The sequence below is a fragment of the Palaemon carinicauda genome, chromosome 9 (assembly GCF_036898095.1).
Source record: "Palaemon carinicauda isolate YSFRI2023 chromosome 9, ASM3689809v2, whole genome shotgun sequence".
Lineage (NCBI taxonomy): Eukaryota > Metazoa > Arthropoda > Malacostraca > Decapoda > Palaemonidae > Palaemon > Palaemon carinicauda.
In genome coordinates, this window is record NC_090733.1 from 132375437 (window position 1) to 132400195 (window position 24759).

At 39.0% G+C, this 24759-nt stretch overlaps 2 protein-coding genes across 2 annotated transcripts in view; one reads left to right on the forward strand and one right to left on the reverse strand.

The window, feature by feature from the left end:
- LOC137647149 (protein YIPF6) overlaps window positions 1-9838 on the reverse strand; it is a 59453-nt gene extending 49615 nt beyond the window's left edge. The window contains exon 1 of the mRNA XM_068380422.1: window positions 9731-9838. Coding sequence (XP_068236523.1) covers window positions 9731-9760 — 30 coding nt within the window. The 5' untranslated portion in view covers window positions 9761-9838. The remainder of the gene's footprint in view (window positions 1-9730) is intronic.
- A 1765-nt stretch (window positions 9839-11603) lies between these two features.
- LOC137646639 (uncharacterized) lies at window positions 11604-13287 on the forward strand. The gene is made up of 2 exons (XM_068379743.1): window positions 11604-12258; window positions 12770-13287. Exons 1-2 carry the CDS (start codon window positions 11604-11606, stop codon window positions 13285-13287), a joined length of 1173 nt encoding a protein of 390 aa, XP_068235844.1.
- The last annotated feature ends 11472 nt before the right edge of the window (window positions 13288-24759 follow it).

Below are 24759 nucleotides of genomic sequence, written 5' to 3' on the forward strand. Positions count from 1 at the left end.
CTTTAACAGTAGCAATCCTCCGAAGAGGAGTCTCTATGAGCGGCCTCTCTCCCGAACAAGAGAGGTGAACACTTCGTAGAAAAGACTTGAAGACGCCCATAAGGGCCGGTGGATCAGCAAGCTGACCTTTAACAGTAGCAATCCTCCGAAGAGGAGTCTCTATGAGTGGCCTCTCTCGCGAACGAGAGGTGAACACTTCGTAGAAGAGACTAGAAGACGCCCATGATGACCCCCATTGAGGGCCGGTGGATCAGCAAGCTGACCTTTAAGAGTAGCGATCCTCCGAAGAGGAGTCTCTATATGAGTGGCCTCTCTCCCGAACGAGGGGGTAAGAACTTCGTAGAAGAGACTTGCCAAGACTGTGCTCCACCCCTGAAAGAAGAGAAACTCAGCAAGGGGGGAGAGAAGTCTGGGCGAAGGCAGCAACAGCAGTCGGAGACGATGAATTTATTAAGATGTGGGAAGCTCTCCCTCTGAAGGGAGAAACAACCTCACACCTGGGGAGGAAACTTTCCCTCGGAAGGGAAGTTGTCCAATCCCTGGAGGCGAACATCCTTTAGCGTTCTAAGATGATCTGAAGTGCTGGTCATGTTGTCACGGGAGTACTTCTAAGAGAAGGGATGACGCCCATGATGACGTCCTCTGAGGGACAGCAGTGACACCAGATTCCCCAGGCATGAACAGAACAGCTCTGCTTCATCGGCATTCTTAGTCGAACGAAGAAACTGCATAGTTAACTAGGAAAAGATAAAATTAATTATTTAACAGAAATTCCCTAGGGAGGAACTCCGAAGAGGAAACCCGAGGGAACAACATAAAAATAAGTATTGCGCCCTTCCTTCCCCAGTCGACATCCACGGAAGAAGGGGGGAGCAGAGTAACTGTAATAAAAACAGAATTACAATTATTTAAATCAGCTAAGAATATTCACTAATAGTGAGAACCACTGATCCTCCGAAGGGAAGTGTTCCCCACGGAGAAAAGCTGAAAAGTTAAAATACAATTATAATTTCACTAAAAATAATTGAGACAATCGGAAGAGCAACCTAACCCGTGCACGGAAAAGGAGCTTCCCTAATAGTACACTGTTGTTGTAAAGGTGAACAACCTCGAGAAGAGAAAGACCGGAGTCAATCTCTGAGAGGCCACATTCCCTTCGCTCAGAAATCCATGTTTCCCGTAGAAAAATGGAAAAGGCGAAGACAATAGTTGAATGAAGAGGGTCCAGGCAAAGACGATTACCCTGCAGCGGCCGAGTTAACGGTTATATGCTGACGGGAAGACCGATGGACCAGAGAGGGAGAGGTCATTCCCCAAGAAGTGTAACTGTGCTGGCCTTGCTAATCTACGCAAGTGTCGTTGTCGTATATGTATCACACACAGAGCACAAACACTGAAAAGGAAACTTATCACATTTCTATACACATATACAGTGGAACCTCTACATCCGAATTTTCCAACCTCCGAAGTAAAATTCGAGCACATTTTTTACTCTATACCCGAATTTTATTTCGACACACGAAGTAAGCAATTTTCGTCGTACCGGTTATATCCGAATTTTTCGACACGCGAAGTACAATTCGAACACGTTCCTACTCTACACCCAAATTTTTTTTTCAACCCCCGAAGTAAACAATACTCGTACGCGTAGTCGGTACTCATAGCGCCTGATGTGTTTTTTATTTCCGCCGATAGAAGGCAGCACTTCGACCTCGGAGGGACCCTCAATTAGCACGGCTTGGGTCAGTCCTCTGTTCTCGTCGGCTTCTTGCGGTTGTGCCCTGTGCGTTCTGCTATTATTGTACTGTTTTAATCGTGATTTTTTACGTGCATCCTTTTACGGTAATTTACGTAAAGTATGGGTCCTAAAAGGCTTAGTTTTGCAAGTGGTAGTGGTAGTGGTGAGAAAAGGAAGAAGGAAATGCTTTCTTTAGACGTAAAGCTGGAAATTATTGAAAAACATGAGCGTGGCGTCCGCGTGAGTGAACTTGCTAAACAGTATGGCCGTAATATGTCGACTATCTCGACAATCCTGAAACAGAAGGAAGCTATTAAAGCAGTGAAACCTTCTAAGGGGATCACCATTATTTCAAAATGCCGTAGCCCTATCATAGAAGAGATGGAACGACTTCTGCTAATCTGGATCAAGGACAGAGAGATTGTTGGCGACACCATCACCGAAACCATCATTTGCGAGAAGGCGCACGCCATCTTCACGGACTTGAAGGAGGAGAGCTCTGGGGGTGATGCTGGGGAGAGTTCAACCGAACCTTCCTCAGACGATTTCAAGGCATCTCGTGACTGGTTTGAGAAATTTAAGAAACGGTCCGGAATTCATTCAGTTGTTCGCCACGGAGAGGCTGCTAGTGCGGACACAAAGGCTGCAGCTGACTTTGTCAAGAACTTTGAAAGAAGGCTACGTAGAGCAGCAAGTGTTTAATTGTGATGAAACCGGGCTGTTTTGGAAGAAGATGCCCAGTCGAACCTACATCACCGCCGAAGAGAAGAAATTGCCTGGGCATAAGCCAATGAAGGATCGGTTGACTCTTGCCCTATGTGCCAACGCTAGCGGGGACTTTAAAGTCAAGCCCTTACTGGTTTACCATTCGGAGAACCCTAGGGCCTTCAAGGCACACAACGTCGATAAGGACCAGCTTCATGTTTTCTGGCGATCCAACTCGAAGGCCTGGGTCACTAGGCAGTTCTTTGTGCAATGGGTTAACCAAGTTTTTGGCCCTTCTGTGAAGAAGTATCTTCATGAACAGAAATTGCCTTTAAAGTGCCTGCTATGCCTTGACAATGCACCCGCTCACCCCACCGGACTTGAAGATGATATCTTCGATGAATTTAGGTTCATAAAGGTGCTGTATCTTCCACCGAATACCACCTCTATCCTCCAGCCCATAGACCAGCAAGTCATCTCATATTTCAAGAAGCTCTACACCAAGCACCTATTCAAGCAGTGCTTTAATGTCACGCAAAGCACAAACTTAACTTTGCGTCAATTTTGGAAAAGCCTCTTCAACATCGTGCACTGCTTGAAGATCACAGATCGGGCTTGGGTGGATTAACTCGACGGACCCTCAATTCTGCCTGGAAGAAGCTGTGGCCTGATGCAGTTTCTCCCCGAGATTTCGAAGGTTTTGACCCCGAACCTGATCCCGTGGTGGGTGCAGCGGAAGACGTAGAGGAAATCGTCTCACTTGGCAAGTCCATGGGTCTGGAGGTCGACGCAGATGACGTCACGGAACTCGTCACCGAACATCACGACGAACTTACCACAGAGGAGCTCAAGGAACCCCATGCTATGTCTGAGCACATGAGTGATGACGAGGAAGGGATCGAGGAGGTAGAACATGTGTTAGGTTCGGCGCAAATAAAAGAGGTGTTAGGAAAATATCAAGACGTGGTCGACTTCATCGACAAATACCACCCAAAAAAATTGCAGGTTTGTCGTGTAGTTGCGCAGTTCAATGATGTTTGCCTAACTCACTTTCGAAACATTCTGAAAAGCCGTACCAAGCAACTATCTATCGATAGTTTCTTTAAAAAAACTACTCGTGATGAAGAGGATGGAAGTGATTCAAAGAAAACGGCAAAGAGTGAAGCGAAAGAAAGTGAAACAAAGAAAACGGCAAAGAGTGAAGCGAAAGAAAGTGAAACAAAGAAAACGGCAAAGAGTGAAGCGAAAGAAATTCAATCAATTTTAAGTGTAGAGAGTGAAAGTGATTAAAATTAATCATCAAAAAGAAAAAAAGAAAATGTAAAAAAAAATATAAAATATAAAAAAAAGAAAAAATAAGCTAAGTTATGTTAAAGTTCACTTAGTGTAAGTTAGAATAAGTTACGGTAGTGTACGTTTAACGTAGTTAACCTCTCTACCTCCTCGCCGCCCGTCCGTCTCCTCTCTGTGTAGCAAGACCAACAACACCTGCGCTGGAGTTTCTAAGGTAAAGTGACGCTAAAAACCGGTTTCTTATTTATCATTTTTTGATAATTCTTCTTTTTTACATGTCTATTATCTAATTTAGTGTGCATTATTCTCATGGGAAATTATGTGTAGTAGTTTATTAAGAAGTTATCATAGGTTTTTGGGCTCAACCACGGATTAATCCTATTTCAATGTATTCTTATGGGAAAATTCGTTTCGACATCCGAAGTCGGTTGTGGAACGGATTAAATTCGTATGTAGAGGTACCACTATATATATATATATATATATATATATATATATATATATATATATATATATAAATTTATATATATATATATATATATATATATATATAAACATTAATAATGTTTTCATATATATACATGTATAAGAATAAGTTAAAAGACAAAAATTAATGGCAGTCCAGAATAGGCGAGGAGGGAGACAGGAAAAAAACCGCTCTTCATCCGAGCCAAAAGGTATGTGAACGGGAGTAGTAGTAAGCTAAACCCTCCTACCCCCGCTAACTAGCGGTGTGGGTAGTTAACCCTTGCTAAATTTTAATGGCTCGTCATTTCAGCTCCGCCAAAAGTATAACCCCTAATAAATAGCGTGGTTTGTATTCCAGTTACGGAACAAATTACGTTTCATGAGACGCTTTGCTCCAAAGAGCTAGAGTGAAGTATGGACAAATCCAATACTTACCGGTGGGGATCTGGGCTGGGGGGTGGGGTGGGGAGAAAGAGAGAGACCACTTGGGCGAAGAACATGTCTCCCGCAAGCAATAGGTCATCTAGCACCTGGGGTCGCTGAAGGGAGATCTTCCCGTAAGCGGCTGGCGAAGGGTGACCCTCCCACAAAAGTGGTGGGTTGCCCAAAATCTGGACGCAGACTTCGGGAAGTACACTTGGCTTCCCGTCAATGAGCTGAGTGGGCTAAAGTTGTAGGTCAGCATCTAGCGCTGGCTGTGAAACGTAGCCGAAGCTAGTTTCTGGGTTTATGCCGAAGGAATCCCTCGGCTGGAACCCTGAGGGGAATCAGTCTGCAACCTCTCGTTCCTACGCCATAGCTCCAGGAACGAAGGTGTGCAGAATCAGAGAGGGGTGCAGCTAAGGATACAAGAACTTTATCAGTCCATTATCTCTAGCTAAGGGCACAACAACCCTATCGGTGCATTACTTCCCGAGTCTCAGGAAGGACGACCCCAGTTAACCACAAGAGGGGCAGGTATGCACTCCCCGTGTGCCCTTAAACCGATTCTTTATGGGGGAGGCTCGAAAGCTACAAGGAAGGCATGAGTTGCCGCAAGTGGCAAAGGGTGACTCCCCCATTAGCGGCCGCCGTTGCTTTACTAAGGGAAGCGAAAGTGTTCTCACCAAAGGGAAGTACGGGGTCTGCACTCTGAAAAGAAAGAGGGTTTTTAAATTTTTAGGCCAGTTGCTTTAATCGTAGGCCGATAAAAACATTTTGACGGGAGATAAAAACTATGTCTGCTGTCTTCCGAGCTGGAATAAAATGTGACGTCCATTTACTAGTGCTGGTGTGAGTGGGGTAGTGGGTCTACCACCCTCTCCCCATCCTCTAACTAGAGGCAGTTAGTTACATGACACTTAAAAGTCTTACGGCTAGTTTCAGCTGTCACTGAAATATATCTCAACTGTAAAGAGCAGAAAGGTTTGTATTTAGTGCCGAAACCATATGTATTCATTATATTAGTCCCCCTTTCTGTTGGAACTTTGGGTGCTTTTTAAGATGGTTTTTTTTTTAAAGAAACTACAGAAGCTTAGGCATAAAATCCCACAAACTACAATTATTGTGAGATTTAATGTGACCACTGATGGGACAGTCACTTACAAAAAGGTGCATTTTCAGTTGTTTTATTCTATATCAGTAACCTTTTCTGGTGGAGCTTACAAGCTTTTTTAAGGAGTTAAGCGTCAACTATCACAAATCAAAGCCAACGGTTTTCCTTCAATTATCGTCACAAGAATTGTTCAAAACGCTTAAAAGCACCATATATCTGTCCTACATCCATCAGATATATTGCGCTACTGTAGAGATACACAGTCCCTGAAGCTCCAGATACAATCTCATGGTTAGGTTGTTATGGGGGATTCAGCTGTTAATTAGCCATAGTAGAGGTACCCCTTGTAACAACACCAACGTAAGTACAGTTAGATGGGGCATACCTTTGGTCAGCACATATCTCTCTGATTTACTGTAGTAAAATTTGATGGAACTTGCAATAAATGGATTGTAGGAAATAAGACTGCTTTTCAATTTATTTTGTAGTGTTTTGAACATTTATTTATAATCATTTATAACCGAAAAAATATTTTTTTTTTTGAGTAATAGTGGGTTGACTACCATAATTGAAAAGCTATAGATTTGGGCAAGGTATCATCATCAATTACGTTCGAAACACCTTAAAACATACAGCACCGTGCAACAGTCTAACTGTATGATATTTAAATTAAATTTTCTAAACTACTTTTTACACCAGTCACCACTATAAACACCAGTCATCATTACAGTATTATCATATGATTGCATAACATTCACTGCTTTAATGTTATCTCATATAATTTCTGATGTGATGATCATTTACTGGAGAGAAGAAAGTAGTTCTGAAGCAAAGTAGTTTTATACTTATTGATGATCATCACATGACAGTCAATTATGGCAACTATACCCTGTCCAGCACCCAACTGTAGCATCAGGTTGCCCGCTGAGACTGCCCCGGATGTCCTCAACACGCTCGTCGAGCTTCATGAACAGACAGCCCACCCACCAGCCAGAGACACAAACGCCTCAGCATGCCAAGGGGTAAAGGCAGAAAAAGTCAAACACCCACTGGTCTCAGGAATGGACGTATTTCACATAGCGAAGGACCGAATACAAAGCAGCTACACAACTCGCAGCCGAAGACATTATCTTCCAATTAGTAGAATGCTCTGACGATGCCCTGCGCTGGAACCTAATACGCACATTTAGCATACTGACTGTGACTAATGAAGTCTCGCTCTTAGCAACATCATAACACTTGCAGAGTGGCAAGGGAATATCATGGTTGTGTGGGTCCACCTACAACAGATGCTACAAGATAGGGATGAGCCCGTACGTACATTCGCTGCTTGACTACATGGTGAAGAGAGCATCTGCGATTATAACGATGGATGCTCGGGATGCCAACGAACCATGGACTATGGAGACACTGTCGTACATGATACCGTTTCTCGTGGTCTGGAGGACAATGACATTCACTTGGCCATTCTCAGAACTTCCAGATGCATAGAAAACATGATTTTTTTCATATTTTCCCTGGAGTCATTCATAGTCACTTCTTAATTGACCTGATGATTTACTAGTTTTTACTCTGCCAAAGACGCTTCGCTTGTGGTTAAACATCCTCACTGTTCTGGTAAGCAGAACACGTTTCACTATGCACGTTAGCCCCATGGGCTAGTATTTCAGTGTTATCTATTGATTAGACAAACTTAACATGGGGCAAGTTGTAGCTTTGCACTCCAGCCTCTGTTTAAACAAGGACACTGCTTCCATTACTCAATATCATAACTGTAATGTACTATAAATATATGTCACAATTTTTTTCCTTTAACTTTTCAGTATTAAAATAAGAGCTGTAATTACTGTATATTGTATATTCCAATATTGAAAACAAATAGAGGTTCAGAATATAAAACACGAAACCCTCTATTCTGTTTGAACAACTAACTTACGACAGAAGCAATATATCGGTGTTTATCTGAAAAATCTAGTGAAAGGAGGCTCCTGTGGTCTGTGCCAAGATGACAAACGGGGCAAAATAGGAATTTTATCAAAATCTAACTTCAATAATAGAGGTTTCCAAGGGTAGAATGTACAGGTACTGTATTTTGTTGGGACCAGCGATATCTTTCTTAATACTTGTCAAATAATTTTTCTTTATGGGCAAAATGTTTTTAATTATAATCTGATATATCATAATATCAAGTAATTTTATCATTCTACATAATATTATCATTTACCTTTACCACAGCAATATTTTCCAAGTTCAGCCCGGTACGCAGGTAAGCCACCGGCAGCTCCTGCTTAGTTTCAAAATTTCCCGATAGATAGTGTGTCTGGAGCGTTTGTTTATATAATTTAAAGCTGTCCCAGCAATATATTTTCTTACCTCTCGGTTAAGTTTGTAGTTGGTTGTGACACGTCCTTTACTGTGATATTCAATACTGCGGTAATAATTATTATGAAATGTTAGGCAAGGAAAAGGTCATTATAATGCATTCGTCACTGAAGCCCCTACCAAGTTTCTCGATCGTAAAATATCCCTAAGCATTGCTTCATGCCCGACTAAAACAACACCCGTTTGGTGGCGCTCTGTTCGCCTATTAGCTGATGGCGGAAGCTTGGAAATTTAGTGATGTTCGGACTTATGTTTTCACTAATTCCAACAATCTACATTCTTACCCCCTTGTTAATTAAGTAGTTCGTTGGGACACGTCCTGGAATTATGCCCTACCTAATGTTCTATTGTTCTATAATGAAACTTTCGTTTACATGCCCGAGCCAATCTATAAACATTCCATCTGCCTTGGTCATATATTAAACATTCCTTCTGTCTTTGATGTGTTTCATGCCTTACACTCGTTTGCCTTGACCAAGACTCTGAACACGAACATTTTATCAACAGGGCTGGTTACCCTACTGGTGTAATTCTGCTTTTTGAGATTCTCTAGAGGCTTTGTAGTTCATTAGGTCACACCAGGTATAAAATTTCAAGTTATGACTGAAAAATCACACTTTTAAATGGAAAAAACACAAGAACTCCACCTAACCTAACCTAGGAGCCATATCCATACCTACCGCACAGGTCTCATCCAACACCCTCTTAGACAGCCATATCTTTGGCCTTCCATAAGAATAGGTCTCAACCCTGTGTTTACTTCCCAACCGGTGTGACGGTCTGAACGATCCCCCGGTCTCAGAACTCTCCTTGATAATCTGCGCATGCGCGAACATTACCGTTTTGCCAGTGCATACGAGGTTGATGTTTAATTTTCCTGTAATGTTAGCGTGCGCAGCTCAACATTACCGCTTGCCAGTACATACGAGCTTGATGTTTTATTTTCATGCGAGCGAAGCAAGCTAATGGCGGAAAAGAACCATTATACAATGTCAAGGAGAATTCTGAGACCAGGGGATCGTTCAGACCGTCACACCAGCTTCACTCGTAGCAAGGTAACACTAAATTATATTTCTTAATTCGTTAAACAAGCTTCATGTCGTATTTCAGACCAAGACAAACAACTACTTCCCCCTAAATAAAATCGATATGACATGTAATCAAGAAAGTTTGTCTGTCTCAACGAACTATATTCGCCTCAATTCTCCACTAAAGATATACCTGTTTCCTACGGTAGGCTACTGTCGTTCATCTAAAACCGATGTATCAGGCCTAATAACATATCCAATAAAAGATATATGACAGAAAGTGTTGTTCATGGTTTAAGTAGAAATTAAAAACCCCAAAAACAAGGTTAAATCATTATGTTAACCGGGTACCAAAAGAGTATTCTCAACCATCGTAGTAAATAAACACCGAATGGGGATTATAGCCATGGTTTGTCAATGCGACGTCAAAATTTCAATGCCCATTTACTGCTTAAGGGTGCACTTAATCTGACCAAAACATAATCACTAATAAAATATCACTCAAAAGGAAGTAAATTAAGGAGTCGAAAGGCAAATCATACAAAACATCATTGTAAAACCAAAGAATATCGTCTGTCAAACCTCTAAATTTGTGTTATCCACGTCAGCCATATCTGTCAGCTGTTTACATCAACAAGTTCCAACAACTGGGACGTTGGTTCTTTCTCAAGAATTTCCATGTCATTTTCTCCCCCACCCCCAATGGAACCCCCCCCCCCCCTCCACCAAACAACCAAAACACTGAAAAATCTCATTATTAGGTATTCGAAATTCTTTGTCATAGTTTAAACAAACTATTATAAATATTTTATTGCGTTTTTTCCTTAATAATAATAGTAGGCTAGCCGCTAACAGCAATATCAAGCAGCAATGAATACCGTATTAGTGTCATTCACACCATCACCAACTTAAATATAACTTACTTAAGGAAGATAGTCCTTTACACGTTGGCAATGATTGGGGGAAAATACGATAAATTACTAGAAATATTGAATTATTTACCGTATTTATCCTTCTCAGTGGTTTGGTTCTTTCTCAAGAATTTCCATGTCATCCCCCCCCCCCACCAAACAACCAAACCACTGAGAAGGATAAATACTGTAAATAATTCAATATTTCTAGTAATTTATCGTATTTTTCCCCAATCATTGCCAACGTGTAAAGGACTATCTTCCTTAAGTAAGTTATATTTAAGTTGGGGATAGTGTGAATGACACTGATACGGTATTCATTGCTGCTTGATATTGCTGTTAGCCTACTATTATTATTAAGGGAACCACTGAGAAGGATAAATACGGTAAATAATTCAATATTTCTAGTAATTTATCGTATTTTTCCCCAATCATTGCCAACGTGTAAAGGACTATCTTCCATAAGTTATATTTAAGTTGGGTGAATGACACTATTACGGTATTCATTGCTGCTTGATATTGCTGTTAGCCTACTATTATTATAAAGGGAACCACTGAGAAGGATAAATACAGTAGGGTAAATAATTCAATATTTCTAGTAATTTATCGTATTTTCCCCCAATCATTGCCAACGTGTAAAGGACTATCTTCCTTAAGTAAATTATATTTAAGTTGGGGATAGTGTGAATGACACTAATACCGTATTCATTGCTGCTTGATATTGCTATGTTAGCCTACTATTATTACTAAGGAAAAAACGCAATAAAATATTTATAATAGTTTGTTTAAACTATGACAAAGAATTTCGAACACCTAATAATGAGATTTTTCAGTGAGCGGTGTCTCTGACGTTAAAAGTTTGTTTTCTACAAAAATGCAGCTTTGTTTTTTATTAATAGAAGCAAGTATATACTGTATCCGTGATTTACCTTTCGTTATTTCTCAACAAATGCTATCGGTGATGATAACCTTTGATGTCACGACGTAAGAGAACTTCAAATCAGCCAGCTGATAAATAAAATATGTAAGCAATGTGTGTTCGTATTAGATTGCCTTGCCTTGAACAAGACACGGGCTCTTGCGTTGGCAGCCCATATTTCATATTTCTGGACTGATAGTAACGCCAATCTCCAGATTGTAGCTTCGGTATCACCAGTTAGGAGATCCAGGATTATTTAGTGCAATTACCAGTAGGCTAGAGGACTATTGAATAACATAATGACCGTCAAACCAACTCTTCCTATTTTTTTTTTCTTTTTTAATCCTCAAGGCAAAGACAAATGAGACAGACCGTAGGGGTGTTCGAAAGTCTTTGTCATCAATGTTGTTTAATAATACAATTATTGTCATAACTGTGTATCTTGTACAGGGACGTGCAGAAGGGGGGTGCTAGGGGTGCCCAAGCACCTGCCCCTTTTGCTACTGTATTAAAAGTGCCCTTTCTTGTCAATAGGTATTTTACACTGATCCCCAAAATTTAGGGTATTCCTGATTTTTTTTCATGGAACATTGATTTTTTAATTTTTGTATTAATGATCTTCAGTATGCCATGGAAGGAGAAAAGAAAAAAGGAGCAAGAGCAGGACAGACAAGATGCTACCAAAGGTAGCAGAACTCTTTATGATTGGATGAAGCCAAGAGTGGCAGTTTCAACATCGGAGCAAGTGAAGGAGAAGGAGGAGAGCTGGGAGGACACTCAGGAAAGTGAAAAGTCAGAAGCTGAAGATATGGAAGCATACGACGAGCCAAATGAAGCGGACAGTTTAGATAACCTTGAGCAACAAGTTGCTCCACAGGAGCCCCAGACTGAAGCAAGAGCAGAAATGCCCAAAGTTGAAGAGCCATTTTCCATGCTACCTGAATTACAGTATCCAAATGACCCTGCCCTTGTTGTTAATTATAAGATATGTATTAATGAGTCTTTCATCAGACTGTGCAATAATTATGGCCCATGTCAACCAGTAATTTCATATCCCAAGAGTATAGAGGGAGACTCATTTCAGAAGAAATGGTATGAAAGGAACTCTTGGTTGGAGTATTCACCTCGGAAAGATCCCATGTTCTGCTTCAGCTGTCGTCTGTTTTTGAATGAGGAGAAGTACAGGGGCCGAGTAGCTGGGAAATCAGAGGGCATAAGCCGTTGGAGGACAGCTTCAGAGAAAATAAAGGAGCCTGCTAGTTCAGAATCTCACATGATTGGTATGGTTCGATGGAAAGGGTTCTAAAGTCAAGCATTAGATATTGCTTTAGAAACAGCTAATCAGGAAGTACAAGCTGCTAGAGACAAAGAGAAGCAGAAAAACAGAGAAATTTTATGTAGGTTGATCTCCATCACTATACTTGGCAAGACAAGGTTTCCCATTTAGGGGCGACTAATAAAGTTCTATCAGTGAAAATCGAGGAAATTTTCTTGAACATGTAGAAAAGTTTAGCAAGTATGACAGTGTAGTTCAATTGCACCTTGATGTAATTAAAGAAAAACAAGAAATACTGAAAAGACCCCAAGTGTCATTTCTTTCAAATAGGACTCGGAATGACCTGATCAAGGCTTTGGCCATTTCAGTTAGAAGAGTGATATTAGAAGAAATTCACAAGAGCAAGATCTTTTCCGTCCTCATAGATGAAACAACTGATGTATCACATACATAACAGGTCTCTTTTGTTGTGAGATATGTACATGACTTCAAAATAAAAGAATGTTTCATACAAGTATTCAATGTGCAATCAACAACTGGTGAAGCACTGGAGAAAGAAGTGATCTCTATACTTAATAAAAATACCCTGAACATAGATGATATGCGTGGACAAGGATATGATGGGGTAGCAAATATGAGTGGAATATACAATGGATTACAGTCCAGACTCCAAAGACTGAACCCAAAGGCACTCTATGTACACTGCCATGCACATAGCCTAAATCTAGTATTAGTCGAGAGTGCAAAATCAAGAACTCAGTTTGTAACTTTTTTCAGTATGGTGGAGAAACTGTATGCTTTTATTTCTAACTCTTCAAAACGGCATGCTGCTTTCATGGAGATCCAGATAGCAATATATCCAGAAGATATACAACTTGAACTTAAGAAGCTATCAGACACAAGATGGGCTTGCAGAGAGTCAGCTCTTAGAACCACGAGGAAGGTCATTCCAGCTCTGAAGCAATTTTTAGAAGAGATAGTGCAAAAGAATCCTCTGATGCATCAGCAGGGGATACCACAATATTGCTGCTAAGTATTAACTTTGAATTTCTTGTTTGTCTTGAGATTGCCACCCCAGTTTTTCAAGAAACTGCCTATACTTCTAATGCCCTACAACAGAAAGACTTTGATTTGGCTGCCTCCTACAGAATTGTGGATGGAGTGCTACAAAGTTTGAGAGCATTAAGAAATGATGAGAGGTTTCAGGAGATTTTTACAAATGTTAAAAAGAGAGCTGAATCCATGGCCATCGACCTCCCCTCTGGGATCCCTGGACAAGGCAGAAGAAGAAAAATGCCTGAAAGATAAAAGTATAGTGCTACATCTGCTACTGAGGACCAGCAATATCAATCCTTGGATGAGTACTACCGTGTGAGAATATCTTATGTATTTTTAGATACGATATCACAAGAGCTACAAAGAAGATATAAAGGTTGAGACAACACAATATGGGGTATCCTAAATGCCTTTCATTGTATGACAGTCCAAGATAACTGGAAAGAACCTGTGAATGAAGAGGCATTAAAGTCATTGCAAAAATTATGCCAGTTTTAAGAGTTAGAAGAAGTAGACAAGCTACAGTTGGAATAAAAGATCTTCTATTTTTCATTTCCTTGCCTGCCACAGAACACCGCATCTACAATGCTCAACCTGATGAAAGAAAATAATGTCCAGGAGATATTGCCACTTATGCTTTAACTCTTAACAATTTATGCCACTCCATCCGTCGCGACTGCAACAGTGGAAAGGACCTTCTCCAAACTCAAACTGGTGTAGACAAAGCTACGCAGCCTGTCCAGTGAGGAGAGGTTATCTGATCTTTTGTTGCTAGCAGTTGAAAAGGATATCACACTCAACAACAGTGAAGTTATCAGAATATTCAAAGAAATGGCACACAGAAGGGTTCTCTTATAAATATGAAATGATAAGGTCTGGTTATTAGCCAAGTGTATTGATCCCTAGTACTTATGATATCAGTCATTTCTATCTCTTTCTTGAATTATTAATGGCTAGTTTACATAAATTTGAAAGAATATTGAGCCGGTATATATTTAGCCTCATCGATTTCTATATTTTTGCCCTTTTATCACTTGAGCACCTGCCCTGAACAAGTTCTCTGCACGTCCCCGATCTTGTAGATAGTAGGTTGGCCAGGGCACCAGCCACCCGTTGAGATACTACCGCTAGTGTGTTATTGGATCCTGTGACTGGCCAGACAGTACTACTGTACATTAGATCCTTCTCTCTGGTTACGACTCATTTTGTCTTTCCCAACACATAAACGAATAGTCTGGCCTATTCTTTCCACATTTTCCTGTTCTCATACACTTGACAACACTGTGATTACCAAACTATTCTTCGCTCAAGGGGTTAACTACTGCACTGTAAATGTCCAGTGGCTCCTTTCCTCTTGGTAAGGGTAGAAGAGACTCTTTAGTTATGGTAAGCAGCTCTTCTAGGAGAAGGACTCTCCACAATAAAACAGTTGTTCTCTAGTCTGGGTAGTGCCATAGCCTCTGTACCATGGCCTTCCACTGTCTTGTTCTCTAGTCATGGGTAGTGCCATAACCTCTGTACCATGGCCTTCCACTGTCTTGGATTAGAGTTCTCTTGCTTGAGGATACACTCGGGCACGCTGTTCTATCTTATTTCCCTTCCTCTTAGTGTTATTAAAGCTTTTATAGTTTATATATGAAAGATCTAATTTAATGTAGTTACTGTTCTTCGTATATTTTATTTTGATTGTTCATTAGTTCTCTTGTTTTTTCTTTATTTCCTTGTTTCCTTTCCTCGCTGACTTTTTCCCTATAGGAGCCCTTGGACCAATAATATCTTGCTTTTCCAATTAGGGTTATAGCTTAGCTTGTAATAATAATAACAATAATACATTACCGTCAGATTCGTAGGCTTACAGTTATATAGAATTCATTTTGTTGAACTGATTTGCAAAGGATAATTCTGAGTTTGTTTACCATGAATGTTTAACAGATACTGGATAACACTTTGACCTTTGAAAAAAAAGTGCAAGGTTGTCGATATGTCTTGAAAATTATTCTTACAAATGTTAACGAAGGTTGATACATTTTACATGATTTTCTTTTGAATATAGCTAACAGAACTGCCACTATAGCGATTGCATGCGGCTTTTACATAGGACCGTAGATACATGTTTCAATTGCTGTAGTTTGACGCCGATATTGTTTATCATAAATAAAGACTAAATGAATATCTAATTAAAACAAGAAAAGTAAATATGTTATAAGAGTAAAATAACATTCAGAATACCTGTTTCTGAAATAAATTCTAAAATGCCACTAGCATTGTACGACACATCATGTCCAAGGATCTTGGCAAGGATGAATCTGTTATCCTCACCTCGAGCCTCAAACAAATCTATTTCTTTCTGTGTTATAAGTGGGGCATTCAGTCAACAAATGCCTCACTGTCAAGGGTATCAAACAGTCGTCGCAATATGGCTGGTTGGGCAGCCAGCTTCTAGAAACTCGTGTCATCCGAGTGTTCGTAATTGTAAATACCTACAATTTTAAGTAATATGTTTACAGTTAAAATCAGCAACTACTTCATTCAAATTACAGACATCTCTGTTACTTTACGCAAACGCCTGACTACCTTTGGTCAGAGGGCAAACGTGATATGATAGTCGCATTAATTCAGCCATTGTCTTTTTTTTTCTCTAAGTACACTTAGGCAAAATTTTCCTTCTTTTCTATTCATTTAATATTTTCTCGATATCAATGTTGATCGTTTCCCCTTTTGAGAAGAATTTTGCCAATATCCTACATCTCTCATTTCTCTGTTTCCCATTTGACTGGACATGCGTTCTGACCCTTTCTGAAGGGCTATAGCGTCTAAACATTATTCTAACTTCTGCCCTTCCTCATGTTTGCCGATATACTGTCTTTAAACTTCCCTGTTTGGAATGCCAACCTCATTTTGGGTTACATTTTCCTATTACCTTTCCTCATTTTCTGGAATGAACGAGAGGAAATGCTTTTCATCAATGGCCACGGCTTCACCTTCTCTAAGACATCTTCCATTCAGTTACAGGGGTTTCTTGTGTTTTTAATCTCTCAATACAATCCAAAGCCTTATGGAAATTTAAGTGGACACGGTACCCTAGGATGAATTAGGTAAGTTATGGTTCAAGGTGTAAAATGTCCTATAATTGGGTAGTGCCATAGCCTCTGTACCATGGTCTTCCACTTTCCTGGGTTAGAGTTCTCTTGTTTGAGGGTTCACTTGGGCACACCATTCTATTTAATTTCTCTACTTGTTTTGTTAAAGTTTTTATAGTTCTTATAGGAAATACGGCATTTATTCTAATGTTGTTATTCTTAAAATATTTTATTTTTCCTTGTTTCCTTTCCTCACTGGGCTATTTTCCCTGTTGGGGCCCTTGGACTTATAGCATCCTGCTTTTCCAATTAGGGTTGTAGCCTAGCAAGTAATAATGATGATAACAATAATTAGGAGAAACAGATCGAAATAAAATACGGTCTTGTCTAAACACCAAACCCCCCCCCCCAAAAAAAAAAATAATAATAATAATCTCCTTTGTTGTGTCCCAGCTCTCAGTGAATTCTGTATCTTCTTTTGCCCCACTTATTGTAACATGTTTTTAGAGCCCACAAACTTATTTCGCCCAAATATTAAGTTTACGTTAGCCTCAGAACATAATGATTAGCTTTCGTTTTTAGACCTTTCGATTTCCCCTTGCAGTGGATCGATTAGTAATGGCATTTTTAAAATAAAACACTTTTACCAAACTCGGATTAACATTTTTTTCAAGTCACTATCCGTTTTTATTTAAAGTAAACTCTTGCAAAACATTGTTTTTAAGAGCTTTTAATCTGTATTAAGCCTGGCACAGGTTCCACGAGGAAATTAATATCCATAAAATCATATTTTATCAGTAATTGCTATACAACTTACTTGTTTGGAAAAAATAACTTGAAAAGCAGTCCTTAGATTACTAATTTAGACCGAAGGGCAATAGTACTCAATATTCCAAAGAAGTTAATGTATCTCTATCGTTTATACTGTATATGATTATAAAAAATGTTGAACGTAAACTTGAGTAAGCCCTTTCTAATTTGTATCCCTTTGGTAATATCAAGTTTGCTGTCAAGAATACTGAATGGTAGTTATATAATTGTCCCAGATTTAATTTGAGAATTTACGTCGGTTGCTATAACCGACTCCAGGGGTCCACATTGACTCCCACAGAGGTGTCAGTCATCGAATTGGATGTATAGGTTAAATTAAGAAAAAAATAAATATTCCTCTATCCCTAATCACTATCTTCATCTCTAAATAACTCAACTACTCAACTACTCAAGGTAGAGATGACCGGCAAAATCTAACCGAGGCCCTTTGCGTCAATAGGCGTAGGAAGAGATTATATATAGATATCATCATCATCACCATCATCTCCTCCTACGCCTATTGACACAAAGGGCCTCGGTTAGATTTCGCCAGTCGTCTCTCTCTTAAGCTTTCAATTCAAATCTTCTCCATTCATCATCATCTACTTCGCGCTTCATAGTCCTCAGCCATGTAGGTCTGGGGGTCTTCCAACTCTTCTAGTGCCTTGTGGAGCCCAGCTGAACCTTTGGTGAAGAACTAATCTCTCTTGGGGAGTGCGAAGAGCATGGCCAAACAATCTCCATCTACCCCTCATCATGATCTCATCGACATATGGCACTCGAGTAATCTCTCTTATAGTTTCATTTCTAATCTTCTCCTGCCATTTAACTCCCAATATCCTTCTGAGGGCTTTGTTCTCAAATCTACTAAATCTATTGTAGATTGTTTCACTGTCATATCATGACTCATGTCCATACAGTACACCGATCTCACTAAACTGATATATGAATTCAGGAAGTGGCTATGGTGTAAGAATTGCTCATAGAATTATTAATGACATCTCGACTGGGGTACATGTACCCATCAAAAAGAGAGATGGCTCTGTTATCGCAACAGAAGATGAAGAAAGACATCGTTGGATGGAACACTTTAGTGAGGTTATGAATAGGAGATATGAGGGGAATAATTTGATTGGTATACCTGAACCATAAAAAAAAACAAAAACTAGAGATGGAAAGCCCTGGATGTAATGGAATAACTGCCGAGATGATACTGGTCGAAAATGAAGTGACTCCCAGACTACTTGTAAGATTATTTTGTTGAATGTGGCATGACGAGGCAAAGCCTGATGAATGGGAGTTAGGAGTGTTGGTGAAAATAGCAAAAAAGGGAGACCTGACTAATTGCAATAATTACAGAGACATAACACTTACGTCAGTTGTTATGAAAATATATAGTATGCTTATTCCAAAGAGACTGGAGAGAAAGATTGATGAAAAGCTGAGAGATGAACAAGCAGGATTTAGAAGAGGTAGAAGTTTCACTGACCAGATTTTCATTTTGAGACATGTTATACAGCAATGCGTAGAATATAGAAATCCCCTTTCGATGGCATTTGTGGATTATGGAAAACTTTTTGATAGCGTGCACCGGCCAATTTTGTGGAGAGTCCTGCATTATTATGGAATGCCTCTTAAATGTGTAAATTTGATTAAGTCTGTTCATGAGCATAGCAAGTGCAAAGTAAATGTTAATGGAGTCTTTTCAAATGAACTTCCAGTAAACAGCGGAGTACTCTAAGGGATTGTGTTGTCACCTATGTTGTTTATCCTCCTCATGGGTTTTGTAATGCGTAGAACAGTCAGAGATGGTGGAGAAGGATTGGATTGGATTAGTGATAGGAATTTAGCAGAACTAGAGTATGCTGATGTTGCTGTCCTTGTTAGCAGAACACCACAGGATTTGCAATGCTTGCTTACCACAATGCATGAAATATCATATGAAGTTGGGCTGAAGATAAATAGGAGAAAGACAGAGATGATGAGAACGGAGTGTGCAATGGAAGATGAAATATCTTTGGAAGGAGAAATGATTAATGAGGTAGAATCATTCAAGTATTTAAGAACTATGATCTCCAATACAGGGTCTTTAGAATTAGAGTTTAGTGAAAGATTGAAAAAAGCAAATCAGACAATGGCTAGGTTAAGTAAAATTTGGAAATCAAATCGCCTGAATATATATATATATATATATATATATATATATATATATATATATATATATATATATATATATATATATATATATATATATTGTTTTGCCTTCGGGAAGTACTTGGCAGAAGGTATCTATCTAATCATGTTACACACAGAGCCACTTCTAATTTTGTTAAACACATTTTTTATCAAAATTATGTTAGCCTCCTGGCTGGTACAGTGGTAACGTGTTCGTCTGACATCCGCATGGCAGCAGATCGATCCCAGCCCGGAACCGTGAGTTTATGCTCTTTACTGGGGAGGCCACTGCTATGGTTGGGCACCACAGCGGGGGTTTGAAACGGCTTGCCAAGCTGACGTTCTGGTGAGTATCTATTCTGATGAAACTGGAACTGAAACCAGCACCATTAAACAAATGCCACACCGACCATTACAACCATGAGTTTGGCGAAATAATTTTAAAGAAAATACCTCAATGCCGCAAACTATAGTCTCAACCTTTCCCTCTACAAAACGTTTTATACTGCATGTTTAACCAAGATCAAATAGTCTGCGTTCATCATTCTATCCAGTAGAATTTCGGAAATTCTCCGATGCTCACGTACATCACTGAAACTATTTTCGAAGGCACGATGGTTTTCGACAAGGAAAGGTAAGCACCAGTTTATAGGGGAACACAAAAGGGTGTATAGTTTATCAAAGCAGACAACAAAGGGTATGTGTCAGATCAAAGAGCTACTGAGTGAGGGTGTGATATCAAAGCCGTTTAGTCACAAAAGGTTAAAACTTTTGTAGCCAAAAAGAAAAGATGCGAAGAAATACATCTGAAAGAATGAAAGGTAATGAAAATTGTTTTAAATATGATTAGAAAATTAAATATTGAAGAGCTTTTTCGATAAGAATAGTAAAGAAAATTAGATACAGAAAAAAAATAAAAAACGAATATTTGGGGTATATGGTATATTGTGCTTAAAAAAATATCAATAAGAATATAAAAGCAATCCTCTATTAGAAAAATAAATAATATAAAATGATAAATAGGGATATAAGAAAATATAGAAAATTACGAATGCAGGGCTTCGTGATCAATCAAAATAAATGCCAACTTCAGATAAAAGAAAATGAGAAATTGCTAACCCCCCCCCAAAAAAAAAACCAAGAGAGAGGACCTCGTGATAAAAATGGAAAATCACTATTATAAGACCTCTCATGAATAAAAAATAGAAATTTATGACTTATGTGGTGTCAAAAGAGAACGAATAAGAGAGATTATGCTCATTTATAACACAATGATATAGGCATGCACCTAATTTTAGTGTATTTGAATCATGTACTGATTATGGAAATTAAAGATAACCTCAAGTTAACTGAGTCTTCTGGTTTTCTTTGTCGGCAACCATGGTTTAAACTTGTGCATGTGGCCATTACCTTAGATGCTGCTGCTGTTTCTTTTACCTTAGATTACCTTAAAACTTTTCAAATTTCCTTAAATTTAAAGTTATTAAACCCGAATTTACCTTAAAATATAATTAGCTTTAAAAGATTATTTTGAAAACTTGTGCATATGGCCATTACCTTAGATGCTGCTGCCGTATTTTTTAACTTAGATTACCTTAAAACTTTCCAAATTTCCTTAAATTTAAAGTTAGTCAAGCCGAATTTACCTTAAAAATATCATTAGCTTTAAAAGATTATTTTGAAAACATGCAAATTACCTCAAACTAAGGTAATTACCCTTAAAGTTTAAACCCTGTCTGCAACACTTTATATTACCTTTTAAATAATTTCCTTATTCCTCAAGGAGCTAAATAAATTCGGATTGCGACCAGGACGTGAGATCTTACAGATTGAACCACTCTGAGACATGTTTCAGTTGCTGAGTAAGTAAGAGACTGAAGTGGAATGCTGTTAACCGCGTCGTTTTGAGAGAAGGGAGAAGATTTTGATGGCCATCTGTCTGTCATCTCGCTGTCAATCAATTTTCCGGGATTCAGACGAATGTATTTTGTCTCAAAAATTTATTTCATTAGTATTAATATACCGTATAATGTAGAATTATCACGAGAGAGAGAGAGAGAGAGAGAGAGAGAGAGAGAGAGAGAGAGAGAGAGAGAGAGAGAGAGAGAGAGAGAGAGCATTATTATTATTATTATCATTATTATTATTAGTTGTTGTTAAGCTACATCCCTAGTTGCAAAAGCAAGAGGCTATATGCCCAAGGGCCCCAACAGGGAAAATAGCCCAGTGAGGAAAGGAAACAAGGAAATAAATGCATTTTGTCTCAAAAATTTATTTCATTAGTAATAATATACTGTATAATGTAGAATTATCACGAGAGAGAGAGAGAGAGAGAGAGAGAGAGAGAGAGAGAGAGAGAGAGAGAGAGAGAGAGAGAGAGAGAGAGAGAGAGAGACCATTATTATTATTAGTTGTTGTTAAGCTACAACCCTAGTTGGAAAAGCAAGAGGCTATATGCCCAAAGGCCCCAAGAGGGAAAATAGCCCAGTAAGGAAAGGAAACAAGGAAATAAATGCATGACTTATTCAACGGGCGATTCACGACTTCATTTACGATAGCAGCAATGTACAGTATCTTTAGGCAAGAATCCTTTAGCAGTAATACGATAAATTGCCCTCAACCCGGGACAAGGAGAATTAGATTTCTCTTGATCAGTAGCATACTTCCCTTGCTCACCCTTTCTGCTCCTATAACGATTGCTAGCACTCTCCAGAGAGAGAGAGAGAGAGAGAGAGAGAGAGAGAGAGAGAGAGAGAGAGAGAGAGAGAGTTACTTGTTAGAAGTTACTTATCTCAATGATGAATATGTCGAAAACCATTTGCATACGTCTGGAAAACCACTTAGTAAGCTCTCTCTCTCTCTCTCTCTCTCCTCTCTCTCTCTCTCTCTCTCTCTCTCTCTCTCTCTCTCTCTCTCTCCTGTGTCCTATCCCTTTGTCTCTCTTTTTGCCGTGTTTCTGTCTATCCTTTATCTGTCAAACGCTGTAGACAAAGCCGAAAGGCTTGTGGCTTAAGTAAGAGCATAGTTGGCCATTTCCCTCTAAAACGTCTGCTGAAGAAAATTAGATTTAGAGCTTCCTATTTGCCCCAAATTCTATTACTTCCTGGACAAAGAAGCCATGGTCCTCAGTTGGGGAGTAACCCCCCCCCCCCCCTCTCTCTCTCTCTCTCTCTCTCTCTCTCTCTCTCTCTCTCTCTCTGTCAGGTATCCTGTTGTTGTACCCAATATTATTGAGAGCATGATGCCTTGGCGACACTTCAAAGTGCCTGGAGTGTTGTTAGGACAGAGTGGACCCAACCAAGGGACTTAATTGAGGAAGCAACAGAGAGGTTCTCTTCTCTCCCTTTTCTTTTTGGAGTTTATTGTTACATATAAAAAGATGTATCCGGTTTTAATATCTTCAAAAATGTTTTTTTTAGTAAAGGGTAGGTATTTATAAGATTAATAACTTTCAGCATAAGATAAAGGCAATATTGAGATTTTTATAATTCTATCACGTCAGTAGTTTGCGTGCACACACACACACACACACACACACGAGAGAGAGAGAGAGAGAGAGAGGAGAGAGAGAGAGAGAGAGAGAGAGAGAGAGAGAGAGAGAGAGATTTACCTAGGCATCCGTTACGAAATTTTCACTTAAATTTCTGAAATTCCGATGACGGAACACCTTAAAACATTTGAACATTGTTGCAAGAATATATCCAAGATAGTGAAATTCTCAGTGAAGAGAAAGTTGTATTAGCAAGTGTTTTTAGAGGGGATTTTAAAGTATGTTACTATTCTTAAAATATTTTATTTTTCCTTGTTTCCTATCATCAATGGGCTATTTTCCCTGTTGGGGACCCTGGGCTTATAGCATCCTGCTTTTCCAACTAGAGTTGGAGCTTAGCAATTAATAATAATAATAATAATAATAATAATAATAATAATAATAAAAATAATAATAATAATAATAACAATAATATATATGCTATATACATATATATATATATATATATATATATATCATCAAACGGAGAATGGAAAAACAATGCGATTCACAGAAAAACTCGGCAACAAATTATTTGCAGAATACAACCTAAGCATCTGGCACGGATAAAGGGTTTCAAGAGATTCAAATTGAATTTACGACCCAATTTCTTAGGGATTTATATATATATAAAAAAAAAAAACTTTGGCTTATGCAAATTTCCCTTTAAATCCTTTATCAAGATTATTCGTCGCTCTTTCTTTTATGGAAGAAAAATGTGGGAGTGGTGTCGGTTAATTCTGTTTTTTTTATATGTTCAATACTTGAATTGCATTGTAAGTATTTCATCGAAATCTATATTTCCATGTAAATATTGTCTAGGTTAAGTATTTTTTTTATGACTAGTACTTGCAAGTAATTTTTTTATGTATTTAACCATTATATTTTAGAAAGTTTTATAGTCTTACCGGTGGTGGAGAGGGAACTCGTCATTGAAGATATAAGCTCTATGAACGCAACCTAGTATGAAAAAGCCATAGGGTTGGGAAGCTCATCCCTAAATGCTTGCTGTTAGCGCTGGAGCTGAGCGGACGTCCTGCACTTTGAAAGCTGACGCAATACTGATTTAAAGTAAATTCATTGTTTTTCATTTAATATTCGCTTACGGACTCTCAACGCAAGAGCCCGTGCCTTGCATAAGGCAAGGCAATCTTAAAGCAAAAGCAAAGCAACACTGAGCAGACGCATGAAATCCTCAAATCGGGCCGGCCCATCAACACGTTGGTGGTGCGGTTTCGTGTTGAAAAGGTTTCGTGTTGAAAAAGTCGTTTTTCAACACATCCATTCAACACTGCGCGCAACATGAATCATAGTGTGTAGGGGGCTTAAAAGGGTAACTAAAATCTGTAGTTACCCCAAAACTCACGGAAAGAACAGGTCTTGAATTAGAGCTTGACATATAGATACATATCAGTAAGGATACATCATTCAAACAGCTTCTCATCCTCACGTCGTATCAAATATTAAAAACCTGGATCATTAAAACCAAGGCCCTTGATTAAAACTATCAACCTTATAATTCACGTACTATGTAGCATTCTGCTTAGCTGTATGAGTGCTAATCCTATGCTTCTCTCCATCGTTTATTTCAATCAAGGTAACTTCGAAACCTTTTCTTCCACTTGAGAGACTAATTCAACCTTGCGCTGCGTGAAATGGTGGTAAACTATAGTCTACAGAGTCCTAATATTCACGAGTACATCCTCAGATTGAATCACGGGTTCCTTGTACTCTTTCATTATCAATCCCTTTGCCTACGAGTCAGGTCCTATTTGTTTCCAAACCTCTTCAGAATAATCTAATCGAGAGGGGCAATAACACAGGATCTGAAGTTTTGTATAACTGAATTACCCCT

Coding starts and splice junctions, on each gene's coding strand:
- LOC137646639 (XM_068379743.1), top strand. CDS start 11,604: ATGCCATGGAAGGAGAAAAGAAAAAAGGAGCAAGAGCAGGACAGACAA. Junction 12,259..12,769: donor TTCAGAATCTCACATGATTG/GTATGGTTCGAT, acceptor GTTTCATACAAG/TATTCAATGTGCAATCAACA.